Below are 21734 nucleotides of genomic sequence, written 5' to 3' on the forward strand. Positions count from 1 at the left end.
GGCTCCACAGGAGAGCTCGCCAGCGTGTTTCCCAAACCAGCTGATTCCCAGGTCCTCGTGAAGCAGAGGCCCTGGGATCTCCAGCGGTTATCAGGCACCACACAATGGTCTTGGGGAACCATTATCCCTGGATATCAAATCTAGTAAATTACCCAAATTCCCTGGGAAAAAAAAAGTAAGTCCTCAGAAATTAAAGTGCTCATGCTGGGGCGGTGGTTTCAAGATGAAACCAAAAAGTATATGACAACCGTAACATACAAATTTATGTGCCGATTTCTAAATACTAATTAAAAGGAGGGGGAGGTTCAGAATATGTTTAGACACAAAAAAATGTTAAAAATACAAAAATAAAGTTAAATTAGTAAAAGTGTACATTATCACTTTTTTTTTTTTTGCCAATTAACCTGTTTTACAAGCTACAGCTCATCTCTGCTGAAAAAAATACTTTAAATAGCCTCAGAGAACAAGCCCCAAATGTCAAATTGACTTTATTACTAATGGAAATCCTGACCTGGGAATCCCTACAGTTAAGTTCTTTTTTTTTTTTTTTTTTTTTCCAGTATGCGGGCCTCTCACTGCTGTGGCCTCTCCCGTTCCGGAGCACAGGCTCCGGACGCGCAGGCTCAGCGGCCACGGCTCACGGGCCCAGCCGCTCCGCAGCATGTGGGATCTTCCCGGACCGGGGCACAAACCCGTGTCCCCTGCATCGGCAGGCGGACTCTCAACCACTGCGCCACCAGGGAAGCCCTACAGTTAAGTTCTTAAAGCTCTGTCTCTACTGTTAAACCTGACAAAATAGAACCACCGCTACTATTATGGAAATAAGCAATTTCTTTAGAAGGTGGGTCAAAAAGTGGGGCAGGGAAGGGGTAGAATTAATTTAATTTTGTATCCTACTGGGAATACTGATATTATTGTGTCATTTCCCAAAAAAAATCCATGAATACCATGTTACAACTACAGGACTTAAAGGAATCCTGATTCTAGCTGTAAAGAGTCACTGTTTTGAGTTAATAATCTCTCGTGTCAGGCAAAGGCCGGAGGGTTAAATCCACCCATGCAAGTGGGTGACTTCACTGAATTCACTTCAGCAGTACTGGATTTAAAGTGAGGAAAGAAAAAGCAGTCCACTGGCACCATCAGTGAGTTACTTTAAAATCTCAGCTACTTTCGCAGTACTTTCTAAGAAGGGTCATTAGTTCAAATCAAAATGTGAGGAAAACTTACAGGATATACAATGTCTTAAAAGCAGTATAAGACCCAGGAAAAGGGAAGATGCTTATCTTTCCAAATGAAATGTAGCTTGATAAGCGTTCAGGCCAAGATGAGAAGCCCGAACCACGCTCATTTTGCTGAAATTAAAACTGAATGAAACATGTTTTGCCAGAAATACTGTTTCACCAAAATACTCCACATCACTGGAAAGAGCAGAAAGTGATTCAGCCGACCTCTCAGCCACAGGCCACAAATGCTGGAAAAGAAGGAAGAATGAAAGCCTCCAAACTGACAAGGACACAAAAGCCAAACATCAGGAGCCTGGTGAGCCCCGAGAGGCCGGTCCTGTAGAGGACTCCTGGCAAACACCTTCCAGATGCGGGGGGGACCTGCCTTTCAGCAGATGAGTCATGAACCTGACCTCCAAGGCCAAAGATGGGAAACACACAGAACACAGAAAACAACAGTCTCAATATTTAACAAGAGAGTAAGCAACTTGAAAGTTACTAAAATAGTAAAATGCTCCGAGACACTTGACAGATTTCTGCCGCCACTGGGAGAAAGACAGTGATTATGACATTCCTTCAAAATGCTTAGGTGATCTACCACACCCCACCTGACCACTGTCTACATTATGAAACACCAGTCACCGTGGGTCCTTTCTTTAGAAAAACAAGAATTTTATTTTACTGCATTTTCATCCTCAAGACATGTCTCACAAAGTCTAAGGATTAAGCCTTTGAAGGAGGAAGATCAGAAGCAATGCAATGACAAAACGAACATCATTTGAAATATCACATGGCTTTAAGACTCACAGATCCGTAAAAATGCTAGTGATAAATCTTATCATTTTTGAAGATGGTTCTTATGTGTGGGCTTGATCTTTAAAGGTTATTTGGTTTTCATTATTAGAAACATTTTTCATTTTATTTTGCCCCTCAAGGTGTTGAGCTGTCAGGGCCTGCCACCTAGTGGTGCTGTGTTCTGATAAGCTATGTTAGGACACAACATAACTGGCCTCTTAGAAAAACAGTCGTCAAATGACGGGGGCAGAAGTCACTAAGATCAGGGTTACAGGGGGCGGAGTCAAGATGGCGGACTAGGAGGATGCAGAATTCGCGTCTCCTCACAACTAGGGCACCTACCAGGCGCCGGTGGGGAACCACAGACACCTAAGCAGACAGGAAGAACCCCCAGGGGCCGGGTAGGACGTGGGGCATGGGGGGAGGACATGGGGCATGGGGGAGGAGAAGTGGAGGCAGGACAGGACTGGTGCCCCTGAAGGGTGGCTGGGGCAGGGGAAGGGATCCCTCGCCCCAAGGGGGAAATTGGGGGAACACTGGGAGGGCAGAGGATCAAAAGGGAGTGTGGGGGCTTCCCTGGTGGCGCAGTGATTGAGAGTCTACCTGCCGATGCAGGGGATACGGGGAAGATCCCACATGCCGCGGAGCGGCTGGGCCTGTGAGCCATGGCCGCTGAGCCTGCACGTCGGGAGCCTGTGCTCCGCAATGGGAGAGGCGACAACAGTGAGAGGCCCGCATAACACACACACACACACACACACACACACACACAAAAAGGGAGTGTGGCCAGGTTCCCCCTGCCCACTTGGGCCCCCAGGAACCTGCTGAGATCCCGGGCCTGATCCTCTGCCCACTGAGGCGGCCTCCAGCCACGCGGGTCCCGAAGGAGTGGGAGGGAGGGAAGGGGGAGCAAAAGTAAAGGCCAGACCTCTGGAACCAGCACCCCTGAGGGGCGGCTGGGGGAGGGGAGGAGTTCCTACACCCAGCGGGACCCATCCACGGTTAGGGGTCCAGGGACCAGGGAGACCCTGGGGAAGACGGTGGGGGAGGCCAGCGCTTTCGCTGTCTGCTTAGGCACAAGGGAGCCCAGCAGGCAGGGTCCTAATAATCCCCTGCCCTCGGGGCCTCCCTCTTGCCTCACAGATCGCTCCGCGGCATGTGGGATCTTCCCAGACCGGGGCATGAACCCCTGTCCCCTGCATCAGCAGGCAGACTCTCAACCACTGAGCCACCATGGAAGCCCTGTTTCTTATTCTTTGATATTGTACTGCTCCTTTTTTTTCTTTCTTTCTTTTTTAAACAACGCCACAAAGTTTGTGAGATCTTGGTTCCCAGGTTGGAGGTCAGGCCCAGGCTCCTGTGGTGGGGGCTCCGAGTCCAAACTGCTAGACTAAAAGACAACCTCAGACCCCTGGGAATATTAACTGGAGTGAGGCCTCCCAGAGGCGCTCATCTCAGCGCCAAGAGCCAGCTCTATCCAACTGCCTGTAAACTCTAGTGCTGGACGTCTCAGGCCAAACAACCAGTAAGATAGGAATACAGAACCACCATCAAAAAGAGGAAAAAAAAAAAACGTCAGAAAAATATGTTACAGATGAAGGAGCAAGGTAAAAACCTACAATACTAAATAAATGAAGACAAAATAGGCAGCCTGCCTGAAAAAGAATTCAGAGTAATGATAGTAAAGATGATCCAAAATCTCGGAAACAGAATGGAGAAAATACAAGAAACATTTAACAAGGATCTAGAAGAACTAAACAGCAAACAAACAGTGATGAACAATGCATTTACTGAAATTAAAAATACTCTAGAAGGACTCAATAGCAGAATAACTGAGGCAGAAGAACGGATAAGTGACCTGGAAGATAAAATGGTGGAAATAACTGCCAGGGAGCAGAATAAAGAAAAAAGAATGAAAGGAATTGAGGACGGTCTCAGAGACCTCTGGACAACATTAAACGCACCAACAATCGAATTACAGGAGTCCCAGAAGAAGAGAAAAAGCAATGGACTGAGAAAATAATTGAAGAGATTATAGTTGAAAACTTCCCTAACATGGTAAGGGATACAGTCAGTCAAGTCCAGGAAGCACAGAGAGTACCATACAGGATAAAACCAAAGAGAAACATGCCAAGACACATATTAATGAAACTATCAAAAGTTAAATACAAATAAAAAAATATTAAAAGCAGCAAGGGAGGGCTACCCTGGTGGCGCAGTGGTTGAGAGTCGGCCTGCCGATGCAGGGGACACGGGTTTGTGCCCTGATCCGGAAAAATCCCACATGCCACAGAGTGGCTGGGCCCATGAGCCGTGGCCACCGAGCCTGCCCGTCCGGAGCCTGTGCTCCACAACACGGGAGAGGCCACAAAATTTGATGGAGAAATTAAAACCTTTATAGACAAGAAAAGCTAAGAGAATTCAGCACCACCAAACCAGCTTTACAACAAATGCTAAAGGAACTCTCTAGGCAGGAAACACACGAGAAGGAAAAGATCTGCAATAACAAACCCAAAACAACTAAGAAAATGGGAATAGGAACATACATATCGATAATTACCTTAAATGTAAATGGATTAAATGCTCCAACCAAAAGACACAGGCTTGCTGAATGGATACAGAAACAAGACCCCTAAATATGCTATCTACAAGAGACCCACTTCAGACCTAGGGGCACATACCGACTGAAAGTGAGGGGATGGAAAAAGATATTCCATGCAAAAGGAAATCAAAAGAAAGCTGGAGTAGCAATTCTCATATCAGATAAAATAGACTTTAAAATAAAGACTATTACAAGAGACAAAGAAGGACACTCCATAATGATCAAGGGATTAATCCAAGAAGATATAACAATTGTAAATATTTATGCACCCAAAATAGGAGCACCTCAATACGTAAGGCAAATGCTAACAGCCATAAAAGGGGAAATCGACAGTAATACAATCATAGTAGGGGACTTTAACACCTCACTTTCACGAACAGACAGATCATCCAAAATGAAAATAAATAAGGAACTACAACCTTTAAATGATACATTAAACAAGATGAATTGAATTGATATTTATAGGACATTCCATCCAAATAAACAGAATACACTTTCTTCTCCAGCACTCATGGAACATTCTCCAGGATAGGCCATATCTTGGGTCACAAATCAAGCCTTGGTAAATTTAAGAAAATTGAAATCGTGTCAAGTATCTTTTCTGACCACTATGCTATGAGACTAGATATCAATTATAGGAAAAAGCTGTAAAAAATACAAACACATGGAGGCTAAACCATATGCTACTAAATAACCAAGAAATCACTGAAGAAATCAAAGAGGAAATCAAAAATTACCTAGAAACAAATGACAATGAAAAGAACACAACCCAAAACCTATGGGATGCAGCAAAAGCAGTTCTAAGAGGTGAGTTTATAGCAATACAATCCTACGTCAAGAAACATGCAAAATCTCAAATAAACAACTTAACCTTACACTTAAAGCAATTACAGAAAGAAGAAAAAAAAACCCAAAGTTAGCAGAAGGAAAGAAATCATAAAGATCAGATCATAAATAAGTGAAAAAGAAATGAAGGACAATAGCAAAGATCAATAAAACTAAAAGCTGGTTCTTTGAGAAGACCAACAAAATTGATAAACCATTAGCCAGACTCCAAGAAAAACAAGAAGACTCAAATCAACAGAATTAGAAATGAAAAAGGAGAAGGAACAAGTGACACTGCAGAAATACAAAGGATCATGAGAGATTACTACAAGCAACTCTATGCCAATAAAATGGACAACCTGCTAGAAAAAAATAGGACAAATTCTTAGAAAAGCATAAGCTTCTGAGACTGAACCAGGAAGAAACAGAAAATATGAACAGACCAATCACAAGCACTGAAATTGAAACTATGATTAAAAATCTTCCAACAAACAAAAGCTCAGGACCAGATGGCTTCACAGGAGAATTCTATTAAACATTTAGAGAAGTGCTAACACCTATCCTTCTCAAACTCTTCCAAAATACAGCAGAGAGAGGAACACTCCCAAACTCATTCTACGAGACCATCATCACCCTGAAACCAAAACGAGACAAAGATGTCACAAAGAAAGAAACCTACAGGCCAATATCACTGATGAACATTGATGCAAAAATCCTCAACAAGGGCTTCCCTGGTGGCGCAGTGGTTGAGAGTCCACCTGCCGATGCAAGGCACAGGGGTTCATGCCCCGGTCCAGGAAGATCCCACATGCTGCGGAGCGGCTAGGCACGTGAGCCATGGCCACTGAGCCTGCGCGTCTGGAGCCTGTGCTCCGCAACGGGAGAGGCCACGACAGTGAGAGGTCCATGTAACGCAAAAAAAAAAAAAAACCCTCAACGAAGTACTAGCAAACAGAATCCAACAGCACATTAAAAGGATCATACGCCATGATCAAGTGGGGTTTATCCCAGGAATGCAAGGATTCTTAAATATACGCAAATCAATCAATGTGATACACCATATTAACAAACTGAAGGACAAAAACCACATAATCATCTCAATAGATGCAGAAAAATCTGTTGACAAAATTCAACACCCATTTATGATAAAAACTCTCCAGAAAGTAGGCATAGAGGGAACCTATCTCAACATAATAAAGCCCATATATGACAAACCCACAGCCAACATCATTCTCAATGGTGAAAAACTGAAACCATTTCCTCTAAGATCAGGAACAAGACAAGGTTGTCCACTTTCACCACTACCATTCAACATAGTTTTGGAAGTTTTAGCCACAGCAGAGACGAGAAAGAAATAAAAGGAATCCAAATTGGAAAAGTAGAAGTAAAACTGTCACTGTTTGCAGATGACATGATACTACACATAGAGAATCCTAAAGATACACAGAAATTTCTTGCATTCCTAAACACTAATGATGAAAAATCTGAAAGAGAAATTAAGGAAACACTCCCATTTACTACTGCAACAAAAAGAATAAAATACCTAGGAATAAACCCACCTAAGGAGACAAAAGACGTGTATGCAGGAAACTATAAGACACTGATGAAAGAAATTAAAGATGATACCAACAGCTGGAGAGATATACCATGTTCTTGGATTGGAAAAATCAACACTGTGAAAATGACTCTACTACCCAAAGCAATCTACAGTTTCAGTGTAATCCCTATCAAACTACCAATGGCATTTTTCACAGAACTAGAACAAAACATTTCACCATTTGTATGGAAACACAAAAGACCCTGAATAGCCAAAGCAATCTTGAGAACGAAAAACAGAGCTGGAGGAATCAGACTCCCTGACTTCAGACTATACTACAAAGCTACAGTCATCAAGACAGTATGGTACTGGCACAAAAACAGAAATATAGATCAATGGAACAGGATAGAAAGCCCAGAGATAAACCCATGCACATATGATCACCTCATCTTTGATAAAGGGGGCAAGAGTATACAATGGAGGAAAGACAGTCTCTTCAATAAGTGGTGCCAGGAAAACTGGACAGCTACATGTAAAAGAATGAAATTAGAACACTCCCTAACACCATACACAAAAATAAACTCAAAATGGATTCAAGACCTAAATGTAAGGCCAGACACTATCAAACTCGTAGAGGAAAACATAGGCAGAACACTCTATGACATAAATCACAGCAAAATCATTTTTAATCCACCTCCTAGAGAAATGGAAATAAAGACAAATAAATGGGACCTAATAAAACTCAAAAGCTTTTGCACAGCAAAGGAAACCATAAACAAGATGAAAAGACAACCCTCAGAATGGGAGAAAATATTTACAAACAAAGCAACTGACAAAGGATTAATCTCCAAAATACACAAGCAGCTCATGAAGCTCAATACCAAAAAAACAAACAACCCAATCCAAAAATGGGCAGAAGACCTAAACAGACATTTCTCCAAAGAAGATATACAGATTGCCAACAAACACATGAAAAAATGCTCAACATCACTAACCATTAGAGAAATGCAAATCCAAACTACAATGAGGTATCACCTCACACTAGTCAGAATGGCCATCATCAAAAAATCTACAAACAATAAATGCTGGAGAGGGTGTGGAGAAAAGGGAACCCTCTTGCACTGTTGGTGGGAATGTAAATTGACAGCCATTATGGAGAACAGTATGGAGGCTCCTTAAAAAACTAAAAACAGAACTACCATACGACCCAGCAATCCCACTACTGGGCATATACCTTGAGAAAACCATAATTCAAAAAAAGTCATGTACCACAATGCTCATTGCAGCTCTATTTACAGTAGCCAGGACATGGAAGCAACCTAAGTGTCCACTGAAAGATCAAACAATAAAGATTTGGCACATATATACAATGGAATATCACTCAGCCATAAAAAGAAACGAAATTGAGTTATTGGTAGTGAGGTGGATGGACCTAGAGTCTGTCATACAGAATGAAGTAAGTCAGAAAGAGAAAAGCAAATACCGTGTGCTAACACATATATATGGAATCTAAAAAAAAAAAAAAAGGTTCGGATGAACCTAGGAGCAGGACAGGAATAAAGGCACAGACATAGAGAATGGACTTGAGGACATGGGGAGGGGGAAGGGTAAGCTGGGATGAAGTGAGAAAGTAGCACTGACATATATACACTACCAAATGTAAAATAAATAGCTAGTGGGAAGCAGATGCATAGCTCAGTGCTTTGCAACCACCTAGAGGAGTGGGGTAAGGAGGGTGGGAGGGAGACACAACAGGGAGGGGATATCGGGATATATGTATGCATATAGCTGATTCACTTTGTTATACAGCAGAAACTGACACAACATTGTAAAGCAATTATACTCCAATAAAAATGTTAAAGAAAAAAAAAAAGAGACAGAGCCAGCCTTCATCTTCCAATGTGTTATTAACTCACTGCAGCCTCAGAGGTGGAACTGACTTATTTTAGGCATCACGAGGTCTCTAAGCATTTTTCCCAACTTCAGAAATACAATATTATAAGGTTATCAACTAACACAGTGTTGGGGTTTTTTAAGAAAGCTCAAAACATTCAAAATAACCACAACTCTAATTTTGGAATTTTGGGTTAAATAAATATATTGAAACTCAAAAAAATCATATAACCATTATAAATGACAATTACAGAGATCATACAATAACCCAGAAAAACATATAAACAAGTGGCAAGGCAGTACGCAATTATGTGTCTGCCATGACTTAACCTGAGTGAGACTATGCCTGCATGTGGGCAATGAATAAAAGGAAGAAATTCGAATTTAAAGAAAAGGTGGCAGGGTCCCGGTGACTTAACACCTAGGAGAATGCCTAGTCACAGAGCAAACAGTAAATATTTGTTCAAAGAGTAAATGCATGAGTATTTGTTTTTCACATTGTTTTGCCATTTTCTTCCCAATGAAAACGCTGGTGGTCTGAAGGTTTCAAACCGTCCTCAATCTAAACTAGTAACGGTTTAGGATACACCTCCCCCGATTATTTTTCCTGGAACACTCGTGCTGCAGGATGTTGCATGCAAAAGGGTACCTCAGTCAAATAAACAACACCTAATAACATCTCAGAAATTCACAGTGTACATTAGCATATCAGAGGACCCAGAGTGCTACAACGATGAAACCCGTTGGTCTTAGCTAACACGGCCATTCCCCCAAACTCATCTGACCACAAAATCCTTTCTTCCACAGAACTCCTATTAATTTTAGCACACAGGGGTGCAGTTAAGAGGGGGCAGAGCGGGACATAAGCCCTGATGCCAGTCTACAGGGGCACCACAAGTTCTAGTGTGGTGAGAGCAGCATGGAGAGAGAAGGGGGGCCACTACTAGAAGAGCACGTTTTGGGGAAGCACTGCCTTCAGAGAGCTAAAAAGCCGTATGGATCCAAGACTCCTGACAACTTCTAAACGCTCCTCTACCTTTAGTTAAGCAGCAGCCACGCTCTGAAATAACAACTATAGACAGCCCCAGCCCTATTTCCAAATGGTTCTTTTGAGATTCTAACGAGTAATCTGTGTTTACCAAGAACATACATACCATCTTTTATCATAGTACAGTTTGCCATCTTCTATCCGAGCTTCAAACCTCTGGGCTGGAGACTCTGCAGGTGTGGCGGGCAAGTGTTCGGGAGAGGATGGGGATGCTGGAGGAACCAAAGAGATATTTCAATGACTAAGTGTGGCATAAGCATGAGAGTCCACCAGCTAACATGCTTTCACTGAAATGCTATTAAAACGGGGGAAACAATCATGATCAAGTCCTTACAGCTGTAATAAATGGGAATTCAACAAAATTCTTGTACATCACATCTAACTGAATCCTTCAAGCAACTCTGTGAGGAAGGTAAGGCAAAGAGAAACCTCACCACACAGAAGGGAAACTGAAACCTCAGGCTCGGACAGGCTAAGGGGTTTGCCCAAGGTGACTCAGAGTAGGACTATAGCAACACTGACCATCAGAAGCTCCAATGGCAAGAACTAGAAAAATCTCTTTAAATTTATAAAAATGGAATCATTTCTAGAAATATTTATTACAAAGCAGGGCAGGTTACTGGGCATGTATGGAGTCAAGCTAACACACTGCTGATAACTGCAGTGGGTTCAAATCATCTAAATTCACACACTCACAAAACCCCCTCCCCACCAGGCCTTCAGAAACTCAGGACATCTCTGTGGACCATGGCAGCTCAGAAGGTAATTATCTAGAGCGAGAAGAATCTTGTTTTCTTTCACAAGACTTGGCTGGTAGAGGGATGTGTAAGTAATCGCAGCGCTTAAAACCAAAAAAAAAAAAAAAAAAAAAAAAAAGCCTTGTCAGTTCAGAATTCTATTTTGCAGCCTAGCAACAACCTTTAAGTGCTGCTCTGAACAGAAGCACCCCGAACACTGGGCGGGTCTCCTCTGTAAGCTGGGACTGGGAGCAGCCCAAGAGGCCGTTACCAGAAGCAGCTGCGAAAAGCCACTGGGTAAGCGTGCCTCGTACTGAACTCCACAAAGCAACTTACACTGCAAAACCCTTCTGGTTTCATTTTCAGAAATGCATGTGCACTTAAATCGTATGCCTGATGCCTACAAAGAAGGAAATGTCTCTCTTAAAATAAATCCTAAGGAAAAGACAAAGTAACTTTAACATAGCAGGATTAAAAAATAAATAAATCAGGGGAGGGTACACACGAGGTCCACTCCAGTTTTCATGATGACTGCTCTTAGGCAAATGATGAACATTTTGCTTTGGAAAACTGCAACAACTCCCTGTCAGGTATTCGCATGCTTTTCCAACAATATGATAAAAAGATTGCACGAATGCCAGCAACATCGTGCACTTACCTGGTCTCTTGGGTGACTTCAGCTGTAAGAAGAACAAAAAAATCTTAGAGAAAATCATTTCAGATACAACGTAAGGTGTCAAAGGTATAAAAGTGATTTAACAAGTAGCAATGAGAACAAAATAAAGCAGAAAACCCACATCAAGCCTACGCTTTCAAATGAATCAAAAAAATCGAACTGTACCTTATTTAACGTTCTCAGATCCTCCATGATCTGTTCATCTGTTAACAAATAGTTTAGCTGGGGTGTTCAGAGTTAAAGGAACGTGTCTGAAAAGGATGGCTGCCAAGCAAATAGAAAGAAACAAAATGGTGCCAGGGTTTGAGAATCTACAAAGTGAGAGTCTGTTCTGCCATGTTTCTACAGGTTGCCTCTTGGAACTTTTTGATCTTCCTACTAAATGTCATGGAGCCAGGTATCTAAAAGAATTCACATCCCTCGCCATCTTACAAACTTCTATGGTAAGAAGGTGAAATGAGACTCCATAGGTAACTACAACAACAGTGAGAGCCCAGGCCACAGTAAAGAACTTCATCCTCAATCTGTGAAGTGCTTTTGTTCCAAAGATCTGAGACTTCCACACAGGTACAGGATTAATCTTGCCTAACAGCTTCAATTCTCAGTTGATAAGATGAAGGGAACGTGAAGTTATGCCCCTTCCTCGTGGCAGACAAATAACAAAACCATTTTGTACAAATGGCTATTTATTATCTCCTCGAGACGATGGAAACAACACTCCCCCATGTGTCCCCTTCCCATTCCCACTGTTATGATTAAAGGGGCTTCTTGATGTCCGACTGAGATCTTTTGCTTTAATTAAACAACAGCTTGCAATCCACTGTTTGGGGGACATAGCTGACTGAAGTACGAGAGGCAAGTATTATGGTCCTCATTTCACAGATGGGAAAATCTAAGGCACATGAATCTCCCAGTGAGTGTCAAAACCAGCACAGAGTCCCTTTCCAAATAACTGCTGTCTATAAATTCCTCCCACTCAAAGCAGTAACAATTGAGGACTCCAATCATAAAATGGCCATCCCCTACCTCCTGGATAAATACATGTGCTTTCCAGCCAAACATGACAATTTCTGAAGGACCACGGCCATGTGTATTCTATCGAATGGAAAAGCAAAGGATTCAACAGTCTAAAGGAAGAAAAGTGATTAAGGCTTGATGCAACGGATATCAGGAGCAGGTTTTCGTCTCTTGTCTGGGATGGGGACAGGATCATTTGGTCGCCTCCGCAACTTTCTGGTCATGATGGGTTTCACTTCCATAGAATCTGTGGCAAGAATGGAATGGGTGAATCTATCCAACTCCAACCTGAAGTCAGCAAGAATTCGCAGTGTAAGAATATCGGCCCCAGAGCCACCCAATCAGAAGTGTTTTATCGGGGACGTCTGGTCCACACATGGCCCGAGTCAGACACCGTATCAGACTTTCGAGGGGTCTGTGCTCAGAAGACTCAGACCTGCTGACCTAACAGCACACCCCTCTCTGAGACACAGCCCCACCCTGCAGCCTCCCACTGCAGCCACGGCTGGCATCTCTCCGGCTCCCTGGAAACCTAGAAATTTTCCTCTCCCTCCCTCAAATCAAGAGGCCACAGAGCAGTAGGCTCTTGGGATCGGAAGGAACCTTTGGGTCGTCTCTAATTCCCGCTGTTCCCACAGAGAGTGGGTAAACCAGAGCCCACCAGCATGAAAGGCCCTTTGAGAGGCCTCTGGCCTCAGGCCCAACATTTTTACATGAGATTTACAAACCTGGGCTCTTTTCATTTTACTTTATAACCTTTTGTGACTGCTTGACTATCCAGACTGATACCCTGAGGGCTCCTGAGAAAGGCCTCCTTTCTTCCTTCTCGACTCACCCCTCACCACACACTTTTCCCCCGCCTGCCACCTGCAGCGGCCACACAGATCTCTCCTTCTCTCCTGCTCTGCCTCCTTGGAGTTCTTCTTGCTGGCCTGCTCCTTAGACACTGGTGCTCTGCGGGGTCCAGTCAGTTCTCAGCCTGGATCCCGGTGAATTTCCCATCACCAGTTCCAGCCCCACCCACCCCGCTGCATGGCATCCCACACCCCACGACGTCACACACTCTCCTCCAGGTTCCACATGAACCCACTTCTTCCCCATGTCTCAAGCCCCAAGGTCATCTCCCCAACGATCCACCCTTCCCGGCCGGAGCCAACTGTCATCTGTGACTTGTCTTTCTTCACCCACACATCAGACCCACCAGATAATGACACTTCTGCCTGTGAACCGCCTCTCAACTCCATCCCCTCATCACACCCTGTCTCCCTCAAAGGGATCTTCGGAAGACATGAACCGGATCATTTAGCACATCACTCTTTCTATGAAATGTTTCAATGGCTCGCCATTGGCTACAGAATAAAGGCCGTGTCTCCCTTCCGGTCTCCCTCCCTTCTCCTTCCTTCACACAGAGCCCGGGAGCAAGCTTTCAGCTATTCTGTTACCCAAGGGCACCTTACTTTCTATGCCTTCAAGCCTGTGTGTGCTGCCCTCCGCCTACCCTCCTCTTTTCTGCACAGAAACTCCTACACAACATCCTCGGAGAGCAGCTCAACACTGCCCCTGCTGTGATGGCTTCCCCAGAGTCACGCCGCCTTCCCAGTAAGCAGAGCATCTGTACAAACCCCTACCACCAACCGCCAGCATCTGGGACATTCCCCCAGCAGATGCATGGATTCCACCCCAACGCCGAGCGATCGTTCTGGCGCACGGGAGGGGCTGGCTGCACGGGTTTTCCTGCAGAACAACTAGATGAGGTCAAGTCTGATGATGAGATGTAGTTAATTCATGACTACGCATCCTATGTGCAGAGCAGACAGGACAGCCTTAGGGAATTCAACATAGCCCATCCACCACGGCAACTCCCGAGACCCGAGAGGCCTTAGTTTGTGCAAACAAAGTCAAAAGGCATTTCTGCATGTTGCTCTTAAGAAGAGAAATGGGCAATACTGACTTTTCTCCCCTAGGAATGGAGGTAAAGTGACCAGAACCAGTGACCTAATGAACATTCATAAAGGTATTCAGAAGTGGGGACGGAAGGAGGACAAACACGCACCCACCCCTGGGAAAGGGGGGCCTTCTCCCTAAAAGACACCTCTTACCCCATGCTGAGATGCCACCCTTCTCCAGTTTCTTACTGGCCGGGTGGGTGGGTATCCCTGCGGCCGCTGTGTGACATAAGGTAGGCTGTGTAAATACTCTTACGTCTCAAGTTTCCTCATCCATAAACTGGAAATATCAGTAACACTTCCCTCGCAGGGTGCTGTGAAGATTACATGAGATGGTACATGTGAAGCCCCCAACATAGTGCCTGGCATAATAAGAGTTCAATCAATGCTAGTTTTTATTATCATGTTGTTAGCCAGGAAAAGAATCATACAAAGATCTTTTTGAAAAGTCAAGGCACAAACAGCTGGAACAGAAGTGATACACCTGAAGGAAAGTAATGTCAACAGTGAGGCTTGCAACATTCAGACCTAATTTGGAAGACCAAAGAGCACCAGAGAAAAGGCACCAAGTGTGCCCTACCCTCCGGGGGTGGGAGATGCATGATGGAAGCAAGCAAAGGTAGAGATGAAAGGATTTGGGAAAAAGCCGGTCTGACCATGGCCAAAAAACTCAGAAAAAAATAACTCCATCACTCACAAAGCAGAAAGCATAATCGAATTCTCCGCATGAGATGGTGAAAATCAATCCACATTATTGGTCTAGTCACGGTAATAACCTAATCAGTTTACCCAAAAGACTACTTCAGCACAAGGAAGGTGCTTTGAAGAAGCCGCTAAAATTAATTAGCACGCCCCCATCACCAGCCAGGAGAGTGAGTGAGGAGGGAGCAGTCCTGGCCAGGGGTCCAGGTGGAGGATGTGATTCGAGGGGAAGAGCAACATGTAAGTATCACAGCCCGGAACTACACAGTAAGATTACCTACTTAACTCACTTTGTTCCAATCCCAGCCAGGTATGCATGGTCGGCTTCTACGGACGATTTTTTCATAGAAAGATGGGATGTGCTGACCACCTGGGTTTGAGTGGGCCTGGAAATCCTATTTCTCACCAGAAGAAACAGGCTGGCAGGCTGGGTTTATTTTTTATTTATTTTTAACATCTTTATTGGAGTATAATTGCTTTACAATGGTGTGGTAGTTTCTGCTTTATAACAAAGTGAATCAGCTATACATATACATATATCCCCATATCTCCTCCCTCTTGTGTCTCCCTCCCACCCTCCCTATCCCACCCCTCTAGGCAGTCACAAAGCACCGAGCCGATCTCCCTATGCTATGCGGCTGCTTCCCACTAGCTATCTATTTTACATTTGGTAGTGTATATATGTCTATGCCACTCTCTCACTTCGTCCCAGCTTACCCTTCCCCCTCCCCATGTCCTCAAGTCCATTCTCTACATGTGTCTTTATTCCTGTCCTGCCCCCTAGGTTCTTTAGAACCTTTTTCTTTGTTTAGAATCCATATATATGTCTTAGCATACGGTATTTGTTTTTCTGACTTACTTCGTTCTGTATGACAGACTCTAGGTCCATCCACCTCACTACAAATAACTCAATTTCATTTTTTTATGGCTAAGTAATATTCCATTGTATATATGTCAGGCTGGGTTTATTAACATCTGTCTCCTGGAAGTTTGGCCAGGAGCCCCAAGGGCTCAATCTAGGTGCACTGACAAAAACCAAACTTCTGGAACTGAAACTCAGACCTTGGAGTGTGGCCACCCTGGAGAAGGCACTCCAGCAGGAAATAGCTTCCTCTCGGACATCATGCACCAAGCACAAAGCATCTCCAACTGGCTTCAACCAGAAAGCCTCCCTAATCCAGAGGACTATTTTTAGGTTTGCTTCCTGTGAATAAGTGGGGATAAAATGTGCAGAATCTAACTGAACGTCCAACAATTAAACCAGAGGCAGGGGAGCATTCGTGACAGAAAACACCAAGCAAGCGATGAGACCAGGTGCACAGCTGCCCTCCACACCACTGTGTGTATGTGGCCTTGAACCGTGTAAATCCTACTGGTCTGCTCTCCAGATGGGCCCGCTGGCTAAGAAATGGGAGCGCAGGATGAGGCGGTACTAAGCCACGGCCCTATGGAGACATAGGTATGTGGCCTTGAACCGTGTAAATCCTACTGGTCTGCTCTCCAGATGGGCCCGCTGGCTAAGAAATGGGAGCGCAGGATGAGGCGGTACTAAGCCACGGCCCTATGGAGACATAGGGCTGATAACGCTAGTTACCTTTTAACACACAACTATGGGGTACTGGCTGGCTTTTGGCTCTGCACTTCTCAAGGCAGAGTCATTCACTCCAATAGCCCACCCGCCTACAGGGCACAGATGCAGTAAAAGCTTCACTTTAACATACTTGCACCATGAAAACAAACTCACACTTGTTTAGCTACTGAAAAAAAAAAAATTAGTTGCAGGGATTCAAAGGAACATCCTTTTAAGTAAGAATGTGACAGAAAAGCCTCAGCAGAGCCGACACTGCAGCCGATGGGCAATTACCCCCAAACCAGGGGCAGCGAGCCACGGAGCTGGACTGAAGGCCAAACCCCAGTACACCCTACTCTAATGGCAACATCACAAATCCAGGCTGCATGGTGACCACAAACAGGGGCCTGAAGTGGGGCGTGGGGTGGGGGCGGTGGATAAAAATCAGGGTTAGGTCATCGGGGGCCAAACCAGGGTAGGAACGAAGGGACCAATTTCCATTAGGCCACAGCTGCCCGTAACACAGGGGTGCATTTCAAGAGTGAACTGATCAAGGCCCACCGCTCTGCATCCTCAACCCCGTTCAATGGCCTGGATTCCACAACAGCATCATCAAGATGGAACGTCTTGGGGACAAGCCCATCCCACCCCAAATCCAGGTCCCCTCTTCCATCCTCCCTCCCCTGACATTTGTGCGGGGCCTCTTCTCCTCGCCTTGACTTCCTGCTCACGGGCACCTGTTCCGGTGAATCTGCTCCTGTATAACCACATGTGCCTCTTGATGTTTTACAATCAGTGAAAACCAGCTTGACACATCTTTACCTTCATTTATTTAGGATCCCCCTCTCTCAAAACTACCTCACACTGGGGAAAGCATGGAAACCGTCTCAGTCTTGTAACTATGAGGACATGAGCTCCTCGAGGACAGAGACTTCCCTATCAACCTCATTCTGTGAAGCACTTGGACCACATGAGTCCACAGGATTTAGAGTCAGTATAATGCGGTGGTTAAGAGAACACGCTTGGGACCCAAGTCTGGCTTAAGCACCACCTCACTGGGGCACTGGAGCAAATGGCTCCGTTCCTGCACTCCTGCCCCGCCAAGTCATCACAGGAGTCTCAGGAGCTCAATGAGGTCACAGCTTCCCCAGCCCTTAGTGCACACTCTGCGTGCCAGCCACTCGGGGCACCATCTCCTCTCACCTCTACACCAAACCTCCACAGTGGGATCTATCGTGTCCTTGCCAAATGACAAAACTCCACCACAGAACCAAGTTCACGTCTGGGCTGGGATTCAACCACATCTGTCAGCCTTCAGCAGCAGCTGTAGTATTTTTATATTATACCTGGCTCGAGGTAAACACTCAGAGCTTCTATTTGATATTATCATTACTCATGCCTCCCGCTATGAATCCAGTAACATCTTTTTTTTTTTAACTATTTATTTACTTATTTATGGCTGCACTGGGTCTTCGTTGCTGTGCGCGGGCTTTCTCTAGTTGCAGTGAGCGGGGGCTACCCTTCGTTGCGGTGTGCAGGTTTCGCATTGCGGTGGCTTCTCTTGTTGCAGAGCACAGGCTCCAGGCACGCGGGCTTCAGTAGTTGCAGCTTGTGGGCTTTAGAGCGCAGGCTCAGTAGCGCTCCCACGGGGCTCATGGGATTCGTTGCTCCGCGGCATGTGAGATCTTCCTGCACCAGGGCTCGAACCCGTGTCCCCGCACTGGCAGGCAGATTCTTAACCACCGCGCCACCAGGGAAGTCCCCTGAATCCAGTATCTTCTAAAGGAACCTCACAGGCTTTACTGAGGTCATGAATAACTTCCACAGGGGCCTAAAGGTTGAAAGATGCCCCTGGTGAGGCAAGAACTTAAAGATGAAGTGGCAGTTAGTCAGGCGGTTGGCAGAAAGGAGAAAAGGTGGCTGGCATAAGGTTAAGAGGACACATGAACTAAAAATGATAGAGTGCCCCACGTTTTCAAGCTCATGAAGCTCTCGTTGATTACTGGGGTTACTGAGAACCGTGGCCTCAACTGCAGAGAAAAGTCACCCTCAGGTAATTCTACCTATAACCTCACTACTCCAAGTGTGGTCTGACCAACAGCATCACCAGCCCCGGAGAGGTGGTTAGAAAAGCAGGATCACTGGCTCCACCCCAGACCCCCTGAACCAGAATCTGCATTTTATCAAGACCCCCCGGCTGACTCACACACACATTCAAGGTGGGGGAATCACCAACCTATAATCCATCCCAGTTCCTCTGCCGACAGTACACCTTTCTGCCTGCACAACCCAGCTGTCCCAGGTTCTCCACCAGTGGTTCAGGCGGTGAAGAGAACGTCCCACCAATTCCCACAGATGGCTGGAAAGGCGGAAATCCTGTTTGGACAGAGCAGGTCACTGGGTACGCCTGTTTCCAATGTGTTATCTGGTTTAAGCTTCTCATTGGCCTCATACTCCACTTTGTTTTTCAAGAGATCTTCATGTTGAATAGGAGAAGGAGATTTTAGGAAGTATGTTTTCTGGGCAGAGCTAGGCAACACTGATACTGGGCATCAATCCACAGAAGTGAAATCAGTCACTCGGTGAGAGGAAGGAAACCAGACCTTTAAGTCGACACCGTAACAGCACCATCTGTGGAAGCGCTCATTATCCTTCTAGCTCCAGTGCCTTCTCTTTAGACGCTCCATCATTACCTTGGCAGTGCTTTCCATACCAAGGGTACCAAACGGCTTGAGGAAGGACATCGGTACCTTTAATGCCCATGGCTATAGCTTTAAGCACTTCTGTAATCTATTTTACTGCATCACAAATGACTTCCCTGCATTTATTTGTCTTTTCTGCCCTGGCAGGTTTGGCCGCTCGAGTCACTGAGGATGCCTACTGTCCCTGTTAAGATTCCAGCTGTAAAACTGCCTGGCCAAACAACGTCTATCGCTTGTCAATAATTAGGCTGCCAAATCACAGGTGAGGTGATGACAGCCTTCCCCGCAGATGGAAAGGGAGCAGCTATAAACTGACAATATTTCCCACCAGCCTAATGAAGGCTCTGAGCATCTGGTGGCTCTAACGGAAAGCGATGAGGCGTCAATGCCAGCCGGAGCCACCGTCGGATAAGATGGTGTGCAGGTCAGAAAACAGGCACACCGACTGGGACCGGACAAGGTACCAATGTGCTTGCAGTTTAATTTTAAAAAATTTCAACAAGAATAAGACGATGCTGTTCTGAAGATGCTGTTTCAGCATCCATTCTCACCAAAACACATTTCTGAGCCACTGTCAGTGGTCTGCAAGGAATTCATTCCTTTTGCCAAGTCTTTCAATGAGGACCGTGTATCAGAAGAGAGATTTTTCAAGAGTCAGACCCCTACTTTAGACGCAGCCACGTGATCATTGGTGCATCGTGGGGACTGGAGCTAGAAGTTTGTGTCAATGGGAGGTCCATGTTAGCTAACAGCACCAGAAATACCAAAGGGGAAACACAGCTCTTAACTGTTACTTTTAGTTTCAAAGTCAGCCCCAAGGACTTACATAACAACGATGTATTTCTTAAGGACCCCGACAAAAATCAGACATGCTAGAACCCCAGGACCTTCTGAACATGATTATAAGAGTGAATTTTTGGGGTGTGCCGAAGGCATGTCACTTACATACCCAAGTGACAAATTCACCACTGACGTGCTTTGTGATATTTGCTCATGGAAAGAAATTTTGCCAAGTTCCAAAATAGCTAGTTCAAGCCAATTCCCATCCTGTACCCTTCTCAGCATTGTTGGTCTACATATGGCAACAGAAGAGGCAGCCCATATTGCCTCTCCCTTAAACTTGCCTACAACCTGCTGAGTTCCCATATGCGGATGACTGAATCCTAGAAGGCCAGGGAGGGACTGGCTCCGAGTCTAACGTAACTTTCCTGCCTTTACAAGAGAACAGTTCAGTTTAGCTCTCCCAGCTGAAATGGTAACAACTCTTTCTGAAATGTTCACAGTTAACACCTGGGGCGAAGGGATCTAACAGCACAGATGACACAGCCAAAGCCTCTGTTCTCACACCCAGGTCAAAGGAAGACAATACTTTTTCCATAATGAAGGTAGAACGAAAAAAACAAGCAGAGGGATTCCTACCACCACAGAGAGACCAGGGTAATTTGTGAATATAACCAAGATAGGAATGGCAGTCGACCCAGGAATTACATTAAATAAAGCATAAGCCTGAAGTTGCAGTCACTATTAAAGATCTACCCTTTAATTTACCCAGCGTCTGTTATGTACAGGGCCCTGTACTAGGCACTCGTATTTCTAACCACAGTCTTGTGAGATAAGATATGATCAGCCCCATTTTATAGAGGGGAAATTGGCTCAGAGGGGTTAAGTGGCTTGACTGAAGTCACACAGCCAACACAAGACAGAGCTAGAACTCTGACCCACCGTATGAAAGCCCACCCTCCTTTCAGCTCACTCTGTTCTGCTGAGGAACCAACAGGAGTCAGCACCGGAGCACCGCCCTCCCCCCAGGGTCCCCCTCGGGTCTCCCAGGACCCTGCTCTGTGGTGCTTTCATACCTCCAGTCAGTTCCATCGTTAGCTTTTCATTTTCAATCATTTTCTTCTTTTCTTCTAGCTCAGCAATCAGGTTCTCTTTCAGCTCAACCTTCTTGTCTTCAAATTCCTTCACTGCCGCCTTCTTTTCTTTGATGTAATTTCTTTCCACTTGTTCAGTCTGAGCAAAAGAGAAACACAGGCTGGGGCTACATGACCCTGGCAGCCAGGGCTCCAACACAAAGCCTGGCTCTGTGCACAAGCACAGAGGAAATACGTTTACTAGAAAGAAGAGAAACAGCTGCGGTCAACACACCAACTTTCAGAAACAGGGTGCCTGGGAGCAAGTTTTCCAACAAATGCGTGACAGTGAACCACACGTCTGGTTTTTATGTGCATACCTCACTCGTGACTCAGATCTATTTCCTCTCTTCCACATCTTATATTTTATGGATTGTATGTGAAAACAGAATGTAAGTTTCTCAGAAACAGTAAATAAACCCTCTTGAAGACACAATTTCGAAGAAAATAGTACATTCCAGATGAAATATCTATATTTAAAATAGTTACAGGATACCAAGTCAAGACGGCCTGAGTTACTCTATTTTTTTTTGATGCTTACAGTAAGA

The 21734-nt window shown here is 45.0% G+C and overlaps 1 protein-coding gene across 1 annotated transcript in view; it reads right to left on the reverse strand.

Moving 5' to 3' along the window:
- SUDS3 (SIN3A corepressor complex component SDS3) overlaps window positions 1–21734 on the reverse strand; it is a 41577-nt gene that overhangs the window by 9737 nt on the left and 10106 nt on the right. The window contains exons 6-10 of the mRNA XM_024758558.1: window positions 21130–21286; window positions 12505–12600; window positions 11502–11563; window positions 11319–11340; window positions 10030–10135 (exon numbers count right to left, since the gene is read on the reverse strand). Coding sequence (XP_024614326.1) covers window positions 10030–10135; window positions 11319–11340; window positions 11502–11563; window positions 12505–12600; window positions 21130–21286 — 443 coding nt within the window. The remainder of the gene's footprint in view (window positions 1–10029; window positions 10136–11318; window positions 11341–11501; window positions 11564–12504; window positions 12601–21129; window positions 21287–21734) is intronic.

Source organism: Neophocaena asiaeorientalis, unplaced genomic scaffold, assembly GCF_003031525.2.
Source record: "Neophocaena asiaeorientalis asiaeorientalis breed wild unplaced genomic scaffold, Neophocaena_asiaeorientalis_V1.1 scaffold77, whole genome shotgun sequence".
In the NCBI taxonomy this organism is placed as follows: Eukaryota; Metazoa; Chordata; class Mammalia; order Artiodactyla; family Phocoenidae; genus Neophocaena; species Neophocaena asiaeorientalis.